The sequence below is a fragment of the Mesoplodon bidens genome, assembly GCF_964165515.1.
Source record: "Mesoplodon bidens genome assembly, chromosome: 1".
In the NCBI taxonomy this organism is placed as follows: domain Eukaryota; kingdom Metazoa; phylum Chordata; class Mammalia; order Artiodactyla; family Ziphiidae; genus Mesoplodon; species Mesoplodon bidens.
In genome coordinates this window covers 53495478-53510881 of record NC_138176.1, presented here as the reverse complement: position 1 = coordinate 53510881, position 15404 = coordinate 53495478, and the positions used below count along the sequence as shown (strand labels likewise).

General features: G+C 37.4%; 1 protein-coding gene across 6 annotated transcripts in view; it reads left to right on the top strand.

Annotated features, from left to right (window-relative positions):
- The window catches only part of CCSER2 (coiled-coil serine rich protein 2), a 147977-nt gene that overhangs the window by 35179 nt on the left and 97394 nt on the right, over positions 1–15404 (top strand). For all 6 annotated transcript variants that reach the window (XM_081236817.1, XM_081236814.1, XM_081236815.1 and 3 more), the window contains 2 exons: positions 1823–3278; positions 4418–4614. In XM_081236817.1, coding sequence (XP_081092943.1) covers positions 1862–3278; positions 4418–4614 — 1614 coding nt within the window. In that variant the 5' untranslated portion in view covers positions 1823–1861. The remainder of the gene's footprint in view (positions 1–1822; positions 3279–4417; positions 4615–15404) is intronic.

Below are 15404 nucleotides of genomic sequence, written 5' to 3'. Positions count from 1 at the left end.
CGCTCTGCGGCATGTGGGATCTTCCCAGACCGGGGCACGAACCCGTGTCCCCTGCATCGGCAGGCGGACTCTCAACCACTGCGCCACCAGGGAAGCCCCTGGCCCCTACTTTTTAAAGTTTAGAGATTTTTAGTTTAAGCATTTTCTTGTTCGACTGTAGCTGGTGGATTTTTGGCTGAAAAATGACACACACACACACGTATGTGTAGTCTTGTCTCTTTTTAAAAAAAATTAATTTACTTTATTTATTTATTTTTGGCTGCTTTGGGTCTGCACGCGGCCTTTCACTAGTTGTGGCGAGCGGGGGCTACTCTGTTTCGGTGCACGGGCTTCTCATTGCGGTGGCTTCTCTTGTTGAGGAGCACGGGCTTTAGGCACGGGGCTTCCGTAGTTGTGGCTCATGGGCTCTAGAGCACAGGCTCAGCAGTTGTGGTGCATGGACTTTGCCGCTCCGTGGCACGTGGGAACTTCCCGGACCAAGGCTTGAACCCTTGTCCCCTGCGTTGGCAGGCAGATTCCCAACCACTGCGCCACCAGGGAAACCCTAGTCTGTCTCTTATTTTTTTTTTCTTTTGCGGTACGCGGGCCTCTCACTGCTGTGGCCTCTCCCGTTGCGGAGCACAGGCTCCGGACGCGCAGGCTCAGCGGCCATGGCTCACGGGCCCAGCCGCTCCGCGGCATGTGGGATCTTCCCGGACCGGGGCACGAACCCGTGTCCCCTGCATCGGCAGGCGGACTCTCAACCACTGTGCCACCCGGGAAGCCCGTGTTACAACATTTTTATATAACTACAGTGAACATATAGTGACCAATTATATTTTTGTTAATGTTAGGGCATTTTAATATATTTATCTCATTTTTGTAATCTCATCAGATGACATAATTTATTAAAGTTACTCAAATAGAGGCCACTTTTTATTTTTATGCTCTTTTGTGTTCATTGAACCTTTTTGTTGTTTTTTATTACCTTTAAAATAATTTGAGGGGACGTCCCTGGTGGTGCAATGGGTAAGACTTCATGCTCCCTATGCAGGGGTCCCGGGTTCGATCCCTGGTCAGGGGACTAGATCCTACATGCATGCTGCAGCTAAGAGTTCGCATGCCACAACTAAGGAGCCTGCCTGCTGCGACTAAGACCCGGTGCAACCAAATAAATAATATTAAAAAAAATAAATTTGAGAGGTTGAGATTAATGGACTAATCAATGTTATTAAATCATTATACTTCTCCCCCTGGCACTAACTGTAATGTATGTTTATATTACTGGATAGAAATTCTTTTGAGATATTTGCTTAAAATGACAGCTGATATTTCAGCCCTGATGCCAGAAGAATTTTTTTGGTGCTTTTGGATTCTTTATCTACATCCTTCCCATAACTTTAATAATGAAAGTTTTAAAATGTATTCCAGTTTTTATAAGATCAAGTGCACTTAAAAAAAAACCCAAAGTCACGTTTTTGTTTTTGAAGGAAATAATATTACCCAAAATCCAAAATGGAAAAAATAATTTGGATTGGAAAAAGGAAGATGTGCTGTAGAAATGTTATTTTTTAATACAAATTTGATAGTCTAATTTTATTATTTCTGGATTTTGCTATCATCAATCATAGCCCAAGTTAATAAAAGGGTTTATAAAAATGTTTATTTTCTTCTAACATAAAATTATTAATTAGTGTAATCAGTATTTATTAAGAGTTCTGTAGGAATTATGAGTAACTTTTGTTTTTTGCTGCATTTAATTAAGAATATGCATTCATATTATGTAATAATCCATGTAATTATCCTTATTTAGAAATGTTTAATCTGATTTTTGTCTCCTCAGATTTTGTCAAAGTTTAAGAACAAATGCACCATATAGCTCATGGAAGAAAAAACACAAATCAAGACTTTTTTGGGTTCCAAGTTGCCAAAGTATGGAACAAAACCTGTAAGAAGTACACTGCAGCCAATGCCAAATGGAAAACCTGTTAATTTATTGGGAACTTCCAAGAGTAGCAATGCCAAAAGTTACATCAAAAATAATGGCTCTGATTGTTCATTGTCCCATTCATTTAATTGGAGAACGGCAAATAAATACCAGTTTAGTGCACAAAGTCCTGAAGAGCCTAACGGTACTCAGAGTTCACATGATAAAGAAATTGATCCTGAAAAACATGCACCTGCTCAAGGAATGTTTGATCAAAATGGGATGAAGGGAGGTTTGAAAAGTATTTCTTTACTCACATCAAAGTTAGCAAAGACATCTACTATGTTTGTGTCATCTGCAGAAGAGTTAAACCAAAAGTCTTTGTCTGGACCGTCTAATTTGGGTAAATTCACCAAAGGCACATTATTAGGAAGGACTTCATATGCTTCAGTCAGTGCTCCAAAATCGCAGTTGAATGGATTTTATGGAAACCGATCAGCTGGTAGCATACAAAGTCCTAGAGCAAACTCCTGTGCCACCAGAAGCAGCTCTGGAGAAAGCTTAGCACAATCCCTAGATAATATTAAATCTCTTGCTTGTGAAAAAATGGTTAGGTCACAGAGTTTTTCACATTCCATTCAGAATTCATTCCTTCCACCTTCATCTATAACCAGATCACATTCCTTCAATAGAGCTGCAGATCTTACAAAGCCTTATCAGAATCAACAGCTACCCATTAGAGTGCCTCTGAGGTCAAGTATGCTAACAAGAAATTCTCGGCAGTCAGAAGTACTCAATGGGAATGAACATTTAAGGTATGGATTTAATAGGCCTTATGCTGCTGGTGGAAAGAAGTTGGCTTTACCAAATGGCCCAGGTGTAACTTCCACTTTGGGTTATAGGATGGTTCATCCCTCTCTACTGAAATCTGGCCGACCTCCGTTTTCTGGGACTATCACAGTTGATGGTAATAAAAATTCACCGGCTGACACATGTATAGAGGAAGATGCTGCACTTGTGGCTAAGGACAGAGCTAAGGATAAGGACCAAGAACTAATTGAAAATGATAGTTATAGAACAGAAAATGACCAGACCATGAAGCATGATGCTAAAATTAGATACCTGGGTGATGATGTGGATGACATTTCATTGTCTTCTCTGTCATCTTCTGATAAGAATGATTTAAGTGAAGACTTCAGTGATGATTTTATAGATATAGAAGATTCCAACAGAACTAGAGTAACTCCAGAGGAAATTTCTCTCAAAGAAGAAAAGTGTGACAATGTACCACCAAAGGATATATATGATTCCCCCAAGGAAAATGAAAAATCCTTCAGTAAAACTGATGAGTGGATAGATATAAGTGTCTCTGGTAAATATTAATGTCCTTAATTTTTTTTGCTTTCTCCTAGATAATAGAACTGAATTTCCACTTAGGATTATCTTCTGATTAATACCAGGATACTAACAATTTCATGGAAGGATGGATCTAGACAAAATTAGAATGGGGCAACATTTACCTTCCTTGTGGCTTTTGTCCCTTGTTCTATTTTTCATGCTAAAAGAACATCCATAAAAATATTCATTCCCTTATGGTATTTTACCTTTGCTCTTCTTTGTCACACACAGGCTTATTCCTGCTTGCTTCAAAATTATTTTTTTTCCCTGCTTCCTCCAATCAGTGGCAGCCTGTTTTAAACCATCTCTTCCTTTAGGGTAGTAGATCACTACTATTTGTTATGAGTAAAGCTGTACCAAAGGGTAAATGGACTAATACAGGTTATGTCCAATCTAATGAATTTTTTTATCCTAGGCAATTTTCATTTTTTTAAAGGAAGAGTTAGATTTCTTGCTTAGTAGACTTAATAGTTAAACTTTCAGAGGAGCTTTATTTTTTTAATTGAGGAGAGTGAGATAGCACCTGTTAAACATTTCTTCTTATACTTGGTAATCCTGGTGCTAAATACTGGAGAAAATATATCTCTGTGCCCATCTGGCCTGAAAAAGGAACAACTGATGGTTTGGGTATAGGCATGAAGTCTGGTTGAGCGACTAGGCCGTCCCTGGAGATATGCATAAACCCTTGACTGCCTGAGGGTCTTCTAGTTAGGAGTGACTGCTGGAGCTAGTTATTTCCTTATAAGGAGTCAACTGCAAGGTTAAATGATATACACAGAGTAAAGAGTTTCCTGGGCAGTGCTTAAAAATAAATATCTTAGGAAATATTCAAAGAATATGAAGCTTTATGTACATTTCTAGAAATATTGCAGAAGTGAAAGATGGCTCAATGAATTTTCTTTATTGGGAAATATTTCAGTAGGTTATTTTTAAGATTTTGCATATTGATTTTTTTATTGTTTAGATTTAGAAGATGCTAGTTATGAATACCTTTTTGCCGACTTTTTTGCTATATCAAATTATTAAAGCTTATATTTTTTGAACCTGAGAAATAATTATATTTTTGTGAATTAATAACTTTTTTTTCCCTCTCTTTTAAAAAATAAACTGAAGACAGGAGTGAATGTTCAAAACATGCTTCTGGAAACAACTTGATTTCACCAGATACAGATTACAGAGCTGGTTCTTCATTTGAACTCTCTCCATCCGATAGCTCTGATGGAACGTACATGTGGGATGAAGAGGGCTTGGAGCCCATTGGAAATGTCCACCCAGTTGGGAGCTATGAGTCCTCTGAGATGAACAGCATAGTATGTATGGATTTATATACCATTTTGGAAAATTTTGTTTCCTTTGCTATAGAGAGACTTGGGATATTGATTGAATTTTTTAAGTTTATGAACTAACTTTCCTAGTTTGAGAAATGGGTATTCATATCTCTTAAAAGCCTACAAAACATCTGGTCTTAATACATAATAAAGCATATATTTGTATAATATAGCACGAGTTAAATATGTTCTCATACACACATATTCATAATATAGTTGACCCTTGAATAACATGGGTTCGAACTGCGAGGGTCCACTTATATGTGAATCTTTTTCAATAGTAAAAATACTACAGTACTACACAGTCTGTGGTTGGTTGAATTTGCGGATGTGGAAATGCGGGTATGGAGGAACAGCATATATAGAGAGGGCTGATTGTAAGTTAAACATGGATTTTCGACTGTGTGGAGGGTCAGCACCTCTAACCCCATGTTGTTCAAAGGTCAGCTGTATGTAAATAAATACACACATATTCATATGGACACACTGTACTGTTCAGGTTAAGCTAGGCTAGTGGTTCTCAGTAGGGGAAGGCAATGTCTGGAGACATTTTTGGTTGTCACATTGAGGGATGCTGCTGGCAACTAATGGGTAGACACCAGGATACTGCTTAACATCCTGTAATGCACAGGATAGCACCCACAACAAAGATTTATCCAGCCCAAGATGTAAATAGTGCTGCTGATGAGAAATCCTGGGCTAGGCTGTGCTGAGGTAACATTCTCAGTGCCAACTCTCAGTGACTTAACACAATAAAAGTTTATTTTTTACTCTTAAAATGTCTGTTGTAGGTCTGGACAACTCTCTGGGGCAACTGTCTTCAGTGTTCCAAGCTGCTTTGATCTTGGGGCTCTTTTGAGACCCTTTGTCACCCTGGTAACAAGGGTCTCACACATGCGGTTACTGCCAGAGGGTCTCACACATGCAGTTACTGCTGTGGCCTGCAGGTGGCATATGGCACTTTTACTCACAACATACTGACCGGAACTAATCTTATGTACTGAGTGGGCAGGAAGTGTAATTTTCCTGTATTCCTGGTAGGCAAGGGCACCAGATATGAATGAGCACTAGAGGACCTACCATATATTTATACATGCATATTTTAAGAAAAATTGCAAGTAATGTGGATTATATGCCATGTGAGTAAAGTATAGTTGGTGTGATTAAAGTTATTCCCTGTAGTTACTGAGTATATAAAATCAATTTTCCTGTAGTTGTATGGGAAATTGGTAGTCTTTGTGGATATATTAAATTCCAGGTAGACTTCAGGTGATGTAATTTTCACAGGTTTATTCATATAAACCTGTGACTTGGAAAAAATAAACGTTGTTACCAGAGGCTTGTTAAATTGCACAGACATGGAGAGGACACGTCCTTAATTTAGAGGCAGCATCTCTTATTTCGTTAGATAAAGGAAGTTCAGAAAAGATTACAGTTTAGGGCCTTATGTGCTCTCTTACTAGGACTTCTTAAGTGAATATGATTGAAGTTGAAATGACCATTGTGTCCAGTAGATGGCAGCAGTCAGCGCCTAGTACCTGACATTTCTGACAGTTCACTGTTCTTGTAACATAAATGATGAAATAGCCTCTGGAAGACTTCAGTACACATCTGAATTGACCATTAGTCTCTAAGATCCATGAATTTCCTCCTTGAACATTTGGCTTGTGTATATGGGATGGGAGACTAAAAAAGTGTTCATTCTGTGCTTTGGAATGGAATGGTGTCTGTGTGTCATTCTCTTCGGATCTAAGAGGAAGATAGTCTGAGAAAGGATGGAGAATTGATGGTAAAAGTTGAAAAGAGTGTGTTAAGATCTACTGTCATAGTGGATTTACCATTTATGCTCTAAAATTCTATCAACTGTTTGCTTTTTTCTATTTTAAATTAATTTTGTTAAATGTGTACCTGTTTAGAATTGTTTCCTTGGTGATTTGGACTTTCAGTCATTGTTTAGTGATCCTCTCTAACCCTCATTATGCTTTTTGTTTTAAGGCCTCTTTTTTTTCAGAATTAGTATATTTTGCCAGTTTTATTTATATATTTTCTATCCTTTCACTATCAGCTCTTTTGATATATAACAAATAGGTTATTATTTTTAAAAAAATGCAATGTCTTTTGCTTTTAACTGGTGAGTTTGGTCCTTTATGTTTGCATTTATTGATATACTTGGAATTAACTGTGTTATCTTATATTTTTATTTAAATTATCTCACTTTTTCTGTTTCTTCTTTCTCCTTTTTCTAAAATAGTATATCTAACTTACCCCAAAAGAACTTTAGCCTGTTTTCATTTTCCTTTGTCTCTCCATTGCCTCCTTTGTCTCACCAAAGACATTTCCTAATCTTGTGTCCTCCACAAGCACCACTATGGTTGTTCTTTACAACAGTGCTCATTCCGGTCCAGGTTGAGGTTAGGAGCCTTCACTACAATGTAAGTCAGCTTTGTCCACAACTAACAGTTTCGTTGAAATCCATTGTTTAGTTCAGCTGACTTTCTCTTTGAAGAAAGCAGTGTGTTGATGCAGTCTGGTGCAAGCTCCTTATCTTGTCATAGGTCCTAACAGTTGTAGACGGACTACTTTGCATAACACTTGTCTAGAATCTAGGCTATTTTTTTTTTTTTTTTGCTTAAATATTGACAGTGGTTTGTTGAGGTATAATTTAAATACAATAAAATGTACAAGTCTTTTGCATATAGCAAAGGGAATTTTGGAAATGTGTGTACTTGTTTAACAATCATCCACATTTATGATATAGAATATTTCCAGCACACCAGAATATTTCTTGTGCTCTTCAGTCATTCTGTTACCCCACCCCAGGAGCAACCACTGTTCTGATTTCAATTGCTTTAGCTTAGTTTTGCCTATTCCTGAATTCAATATGAGTAGAATTATAGACATGTGTTATTTATATCTGGCTTCTTCCAATAAATGTTATATGCATATTTGTTAGTTGTTGTTTGCTCATTCTTCTTGTTACATAATAATCCATTGTGTGGATATATTATAAGTTATTTTATTCTGCTATTGATGGACATTTATATTGTATCTGGTTTTGGGCTACTGCTTCTGCTGTGAAGATTTTGCAACATGTTTTTTGGTGAACATTTATGCATTTCTGTTCACAAAATATGTAGGAGAGGAATTGCTGGATTATAGTGTATACTTATGTCTATAGCTTTAGATGCTTTCAGTTTTCCAAAGTGGTTGTATCAGTTTAAACTCTCACTAGCAGTAAATAAGCATTCCAGAAATTCCACTTTCTAGTTTATACTTTATGTTGTCTGGTTTTTTTTGCATTTTTGCTATTCTGGTGGGGGCATAGTAGTACTGCATTGAGATTTTTGTCCTGTGGTTTGTGGTAACTACTTGTTTGCCATTAGTTTATACTCTTCTGTGAAGTGCCTTCTGTTGGGCTTTATGTATTTTTTCTTAATTGGTTTGTAAAAATCCTTTATATATTTTGGATATAAATTTTATATATATACACACACATATACACATATGTGTATACATTTTTATATATATGGATTGCTTTTAAAACCTTTTAATAGTGTCTTTTGATGAGTAGAATTTAACAATCTAACATTTTTCCTTTATTATTAGCACTTTTTGCACTGTGAGAATTTTTTGTCTACTCTAAAGTTATGAAGGTATATTCCAGTGTTTATTTTATTTATTTATTTATTTATTTATTTTTGCGGTACGCGGGCCTCTCACTGTTATGGCCTCTCCCGTTGTGGAGCACAGGCTCTGGATGCACAGGCTCAGTGGCCATGGCTCACGGGCCCAGCCGCTCCGCGGCATGTGGGATCTTCCCGGACCAGGGCACGAACCCATGTCCCCTGCATCGGCAGGCGGACTCTCAACCACTGTGCCACCAGGGAAGCCCCAACCTTTTCCTTTTTTTATTTTGTTTCGTGTCCTTGTGCTGGAACAAATCTTAGCTGTGAATATCTATGACTGCTGAGTCCTGTGAGTCCTTCTTGTGAACCATCTAACCTGGGGGTGGTCTTGAGGACTCTGACATAGGTACTGATTCGAAGTTACCTTTGTTCGCTGCAGTAAGTATATTTTTAATTTATCATCTTTTATATTTTTATAATAATCCTTTGAAGTAGCTATGGACCAGTTACTAACTCTTGCTTCAGATTTGGATGAGTTTAGATGCGTTGAGTAAACTGATATTGATAGGTTGGGAACTAGCTTGCTGACTGTTGTACGCTCAGTCTGGTATTCTTGTTTTTCAGCCTTATATCTACTCAGGATAACTGAGCATTTTAAAACTCAGGAAACTTTTAGTCGACATTTAACTTTTTTGAACATGAAATACAGCATTTTTTTGTTAGTAAATATTGTCCGAATCATATTGTATGTGAACAATTAGAGGCAAAAACATTTTCCACTGTTGTACAGCGAATTGCAACCCTCTTTGCTGTGGTGCTGTGACCAATATAAGAGCTCTCATTGCAGAGGAATTGAATTACAATGTCACAATGACTGATTTCCTAACACTGATATATTTAGGGATTGATAATTTTAAATCATCACATGGAGTGCTTTGTTTTTGGAAGGATTTTTATGGAAGGCTAAAGAAGTGGTTGAACCAGATTTTCCCTGAAAGTGTCTAGCTTTATTTTTCTATTTTATCACCCTTGACTTATGTTCACGTAGTAGGCAGGTTTAACCTTATCATTTAAATAGAACCTTTTTTACTTTGAAATGTAGATTCAAATTCTTGCTTGAATGCTTTTGACACATCAGTAAGTAGTTATGCCTCATGATGCTAACATGTTTTATTACACATTTTTTTACCTGTGTTTTACTAAGGCAACAGCTGGCTAAATTTGGGTTTCTACCTTCGTGGCTGACGTTGCTAGACTTTATTGAGACTTAAATGTATGCTGAATATCATAATATTCTTAGCAGTAATTTATGTGGGAGTAGGACTCCCATAGGTATTTTTGCACTGAATTTTGGAATTTCCTGTGGTCTAGAAATGTAGCAGAGGAATACTAGAATATCAAATTTGGTTTTTATTTTTCGTATTTAGTTTTATTGGCTTTAATTTCTGTTTCCTGTTTCTTTGGGGTATATTAACAGGGACCAGCAAGCTACAGCCTTGAGGCTGCCCACCCTTTTTTTTTTTTTTTTTTTTTGCCGTACACGGGCCTCTCACTGTTGTGGCCTCTCCCGTTGCGGAGCACAGGCTCTGGACGCGCAGGCTTAGCGGCCATGGCTCACGGGCCTAGCCGCTCCGCGGCATGTGGGATCCTCCCGGACCGGGGCATGAACCCGTGTCCCCTGCATCGGCAGGTGGACTCTCAACCACTGCGCCACTAGGGAAGCCCCACCCATTTTTGTAAGTAAATTTATGTATATGTAAAGTTCAATTTACATGTAGTCTGTGGCTGCTTTCATGCTATTGTGGCAGTATTGAGTAGTTACAACAGAGACTATTGCACACAAACCTAAATATTTACTATCTGGGCTTTGAGAAGACGTTTGCTGACCCCTACATTAGAACACTGCAGATAATTTAAAAGATTCAGAAGTTAACTTTTTAAACCAATGAAAAATCTATGGAAAATTTTTAGGCATTTAGTTTTCTCTTTGTTGTCATTGCTACGCCGTTCTTCCTCTGACCCCCAGTGGAAGGTATCCATCAATCCATTTAACATATTTGAGTGACCATCATGTGCAGAGCACTGAGGATACAGTGATCAAGACAGCTGTAGGATCTGTTTTCAGGCTTATATTCTGTTAAGGCACATGTAGTTGAAATATTCAGCTAACTCATTAATTATCTTCAATCGATATGTGGAGAAAGTGCTACAAAGGAGAATTACAAAGTGTGAAAGTGTATTATTGGAAAACCTGGTCTGGTGTGAGTGTAAGGTAAGGCTTTTCCAGGAAATGATGTTTAGGCTTAGTTGGCCCAGGGATACAGTAGGTACAAAGGGAATATGTAATTGGAAGAATGTCAGGTGTTTTAGTAAACGGCATATGGAAATGCCTTGAAGTAGGAAGGGATCATGGAGTGTTTGGGGAAATATGAGAAGGCCAGTATGGCCTGAGCACTGACACAGAGGGGAGGAGTGGCAGGAGAGAGGAGGCTATTAGTATAGAGCTTTTATGGAGCACAAAGGGTTTGAATCTTTATCCTAAAAACTGAAGGGGAGCTGTTGGAGGACTTTAAGCTGGAAAGGGACATAAGTTGATTCACATTTTAAAAACGCTCTGTATAAAGATTGAATTAGGGGGATACCCTGGTGGCGCAGTGGTTAAGAATCCTTCTGCCAATGCAGGGGACACGGGTTCGAGCCCTGGTCCAGGAAGGTCCCACATGCCGCGGAGCACCTGGGCCCGTGCGCCACAGCTGCTTGGCCTGTGCTCTGGAGCCTGCAGGCCACAACTGCTGAGGCCTGTGCGCCTGGAGCCTGTGCTCCACAACAGGAGACCCACTGCAATGGGAGGCCCGTGCACCACAACAAAGAGTAGCCACGGCTAGAGAGAGCCCGCACACAGCCAGAAATGTAAATAAATAAATTAAAAAATAAATGATTGAATTAGAAGAGAGAGAGAGAGAAAGTATGCTGGAAGCTGTCATTCAAGTGAGGGGTGGTAGTGGCTTGGGCTTAAAGTGATGGCAGAGTGAAGATGTAGTGGGGTCAGCAATTTTGAAAACGAGTTTAGAGGGTACAGCTGATGAAATTCAGTTACTCATTGATGGTAGGGGAGAAAAGTGTCACCTCCTCCCATTTAGAAGTTATGATTAGTACTGTTGCTCTCATTCATTCTGCCAGAATCATCCTAAGTTGTCAGTTTGACTTGTTATTCTCCTAATGATTTTCCCATTCCTTATAATGTCAAATGTAAACTCCTTGACTGGCTCTCCATGGTCTGTTCTCACTTTATACAGGTCTGTCTAGTTGCTTTTAATCTCCAGTTCCTACTACATGTCTTGAATATTGATATTTCTCTCTCTCATCACTCTTTTAGGTTTCTGGCACTAAATAAAGACTCAATACATACTTGTTGAGATGGGTGCCATGATATGCCATTTAATTCAAAATAAATGGAAACCCTTAAACTAAATATAATGCTTAATATTATTCAGTATTTTTCCATACACATTGTGACATAACCTATTTACAAAGTTTCTGAGGTACCACGTGTCATAATAGCAAGTTGCAAGTAACTAAAAATGTGACATTAGCATAGGTGTGATAGTGGAGGGACAGCTTACAGAAAGTTGAGTCCTAATATAGGTAAATGAAAATCTCAAACTGACATTAATATTTTCAGTATGCTCTGATACAGAATACAGAACTTGAATGCATAGGAGGGATCTAATCCAACTCATTTAACTATTTCACAGATAAGGGGACGGAATGATATGAGGAAACTAAATTTTTCTTAATTTCCTTTTTTTTTTAGCTAGACTAGTGAATCTCCCATGTCCATTTAATTACTAGCATAGCTTCTTTTTTAGCCTGTTAATGTAACTTGTAGGTTTAAAAACAAAGTTTAAATTTATCACATATGGTTGTTGTGACCCTTTAAACATAATGTTTTTCTTCACTCTATATTTTTTCTTGTAGATTAAATCTGTTTAATATGAAGTTCAATTCAGTAATTATTTATTGAGCTTCTGCTACGTCTCAGGCACGCTGCTAAGTGCTGAAATTACTGAATATGAGTAAGGCTGTCTTTGTCCTTTATGAATTCAAAATCTAGTATGATAGGCAAATATAAATAGATAATCATAGTATAATTTTTAAGTGATATCGTGCATGCTGTGTTAGCATGTGTGTGATATACTAGGAGGAAGTGACATCTGAGTTGAGTTTTGAAAAATGGATACAAAGTTGACCAACTGGTTAAGGAAAAGGGAGGGTGAGCATTTTAGGTGTAAAGAATAGCATGTACAGTGACCTGGAGGGATCACAAAATCATGATGTATGAGAGGAATATCTGCACACTAATAGTATAAAGTGTGAAGTAGAGAGTAATTAGAGATGAAGCTGTGGAATTAATAAAGTGGAAAGGAAGAAAAATCTTGTATCTCAATTCATAAAGACAAGTGATGTTTACAGATCAGATTTTAGAATAAGACAGATATAATTTACATATTATATCAATATCTATATTATAGATCTTTATACACACTTCCTGTCTATGTACTGGGACCATGAGTAGAGGATTTTTTTCTGAGCATTTTTTCTTTTTTCATAAAAATGGAATTCTTGGGACTGTCTAAACTCCTTCTGGGTCAAAGCCTGTGTTTCAGAGAAAATGTTAGTGAATTTAAAAGTAGTTTGTCTTATGGTTACCAAGAGAGAAAAGGTGGGGGAGGGGTAAATTGGGAGATTGGGATTGACATATGTACACTACTATATGTAAAATAACTAATGAAAACCTACTGTATAGCACAGGGAACTCTACTCAGTACAGCGTAATAACCTATATGGGAAACGAATCTAAAAAAGAGTGGATATATGTATATGTATAACTGGTTCACTTTGCTGTACAACAGAAACTAACACAACATTATAAATCAACTATACTCTGATAAAAATGAATTAAAAAAAATAAAAGTAGTTTGTTAAAGAAAAAAAAAAAGAGTAATTAGTTCACTACCAGGTCCCTTTTACCTAGCAAAGGACCTGGCATAGAGTAGATGCATAGTTTGTAATATTTATGAAGAAAATACTGAATTCTGTGAGTTGAATCAGATAGATGTTATAAACTAGTTATAGTTAGGACACTGAGGCTGAGGAGTTAAATGCCTTTTATGAATTTTAGGAGTTGTTGATGTTGCTGTTCTAACCTAAATGATTAGTCACTTCAGAACTGTTAATTTGTACCCCCATAGGAAACACCTTTATCAATTAAAGTAAGGTGTTTATATAGAATTCCTTTGCCTTTAGTCTTGCAGACTCCATTCATTTCCACAATCACTTTGGACAGTGCTTTATTCCCCTCACCTCCTTCAGTGAGGTTGTTTCATAAACTTAAAAAAAATATATGCATGCATTAAGATTTACTCTTTGTGCTATAAAGATCATTGAATTTTGACAAATGCTTAATGTCTTGTATCATAAAGAATAGTTTCATCATCCAAAAAATGTCCCCTATATTTTATGTGCTTATCCCTCCCTGCAGTGAACCCCTTGCAAACACTAATATATAGACCATCTCTATAATTTTGTCTTTTTAAGAATGTCATATAACTGAAATCATACAGCACATAGCTTTTTCATATTGGTTTCTTTCATTTAGCAATGTGAATTTAAGATACATCCGGGTCTTTCTGGGGCTTGCTACTTCATTTCTTTTTATTGGTGAATAATACTGCATTGTACCACAGTTTGTTTATCCATTCAGCTATCAAAGGACATGTTGGTTGCTTCATTTTTGGCCATTATGAATAAAGGTGCTATATATTCACATGCAGGTATTTATGTGGACAGGTGTTTTCAACTCATTTGGGAAAATACCAAAGAGTGCAAATGCTCAATCACGTGGTGAGACTGTTTAGCCTTGTAAGAAACTGCCAAACTGTTTTGCAAAGTAGCTGTACCATTTTGCATTTCCACTGGCAGTGAGTGAGAGTTCTAGGTCCTCTGTGTCCTCACCAGCAATTGTCAGTGCTTTGTGTTTTAGGCATCCTAATAGGTGTATAGTGGTATCCTGTTATCGTTTTAAATTTGCAATTCCCTAATGACAAATGATGTTGAGCATCTTTTCATATGCTTGTCATCTGTGTATCTTTAAGTGTCAGTTTGGATCTTTTGCCCATTTTAAAATTCATTTCTTACTGTTGAGTTTTAAGAGTTCTTTGTATATTTTGGATATGTCTTTTATCAGATACGTGTTTTGCATGTGTTTCCCAGCCTGTGCCTTGTCTTTTCATTCTCTTAAAAGTGTCCTTCACATATATACACTACCAAATGTAAAACAGATAGCTAGTGGGAAGCAGCCACATAGCACAGGGAGATCAGCTTGGTGCTTTGTGTCCACCTAGAGGGGTGGGATAGGGAGGGTGGGAGGGAGACGCAAGAGGGAGGAGATATGGGGATATATGTATATGTATAGCTGATTCACTTTGTTATAAAGCAGAAACTAACACACCATTGTAAAGCAATTATACTCCAATAAAGATGTAAAAAAAAAAGTGTCCTTTACAGACCAAACATTTTAATAAATTCCAACTTAATTTTTTCTTTCACAGATCAAGGTCATGTAGTTTTTCTACTTTGTTTTTCGACTTCAAGAAGTTTTATAGTATTGTATTTTACATTTTGGTCTGTGATCCATATTGAGTTAATTTTTGTGTAACACCTATGTTTGAGTTAATTTTTTTGCATAAACTTTTGTCTAAGATCCAGCACTATTTGTTGAGAAGACTATCCTTTCTGCATTAAATTGCTGTTGCTCTTTTGTCAGAATGTGTTGAGTGTATTTGTGTGGGTCTGCTTTTGAGCTCTCTGTTCTTTTTTGTTGATCTACATGTCTGTTCTTTTGCCAGTCACATTCTGTCTTGATTACTGTCTTGTTATGTCTTATAGTAAGTCTTGTGTTGTATAACGAAGAATTCAGCTGGCTTTTGTTCCTAGTTCCTGCGTGGGAGCCTCTACATCTTTGGAATTTCCCAAGTGATAGGAGTGTTTTTGTTCACTGTGGGCCCTAATAGTTTATGCTAACAGGGCGGCTCAGGGTCAGGGTAGGCCATGCAAGAAAAACCAAACATGTGATTAGAGGGTTGG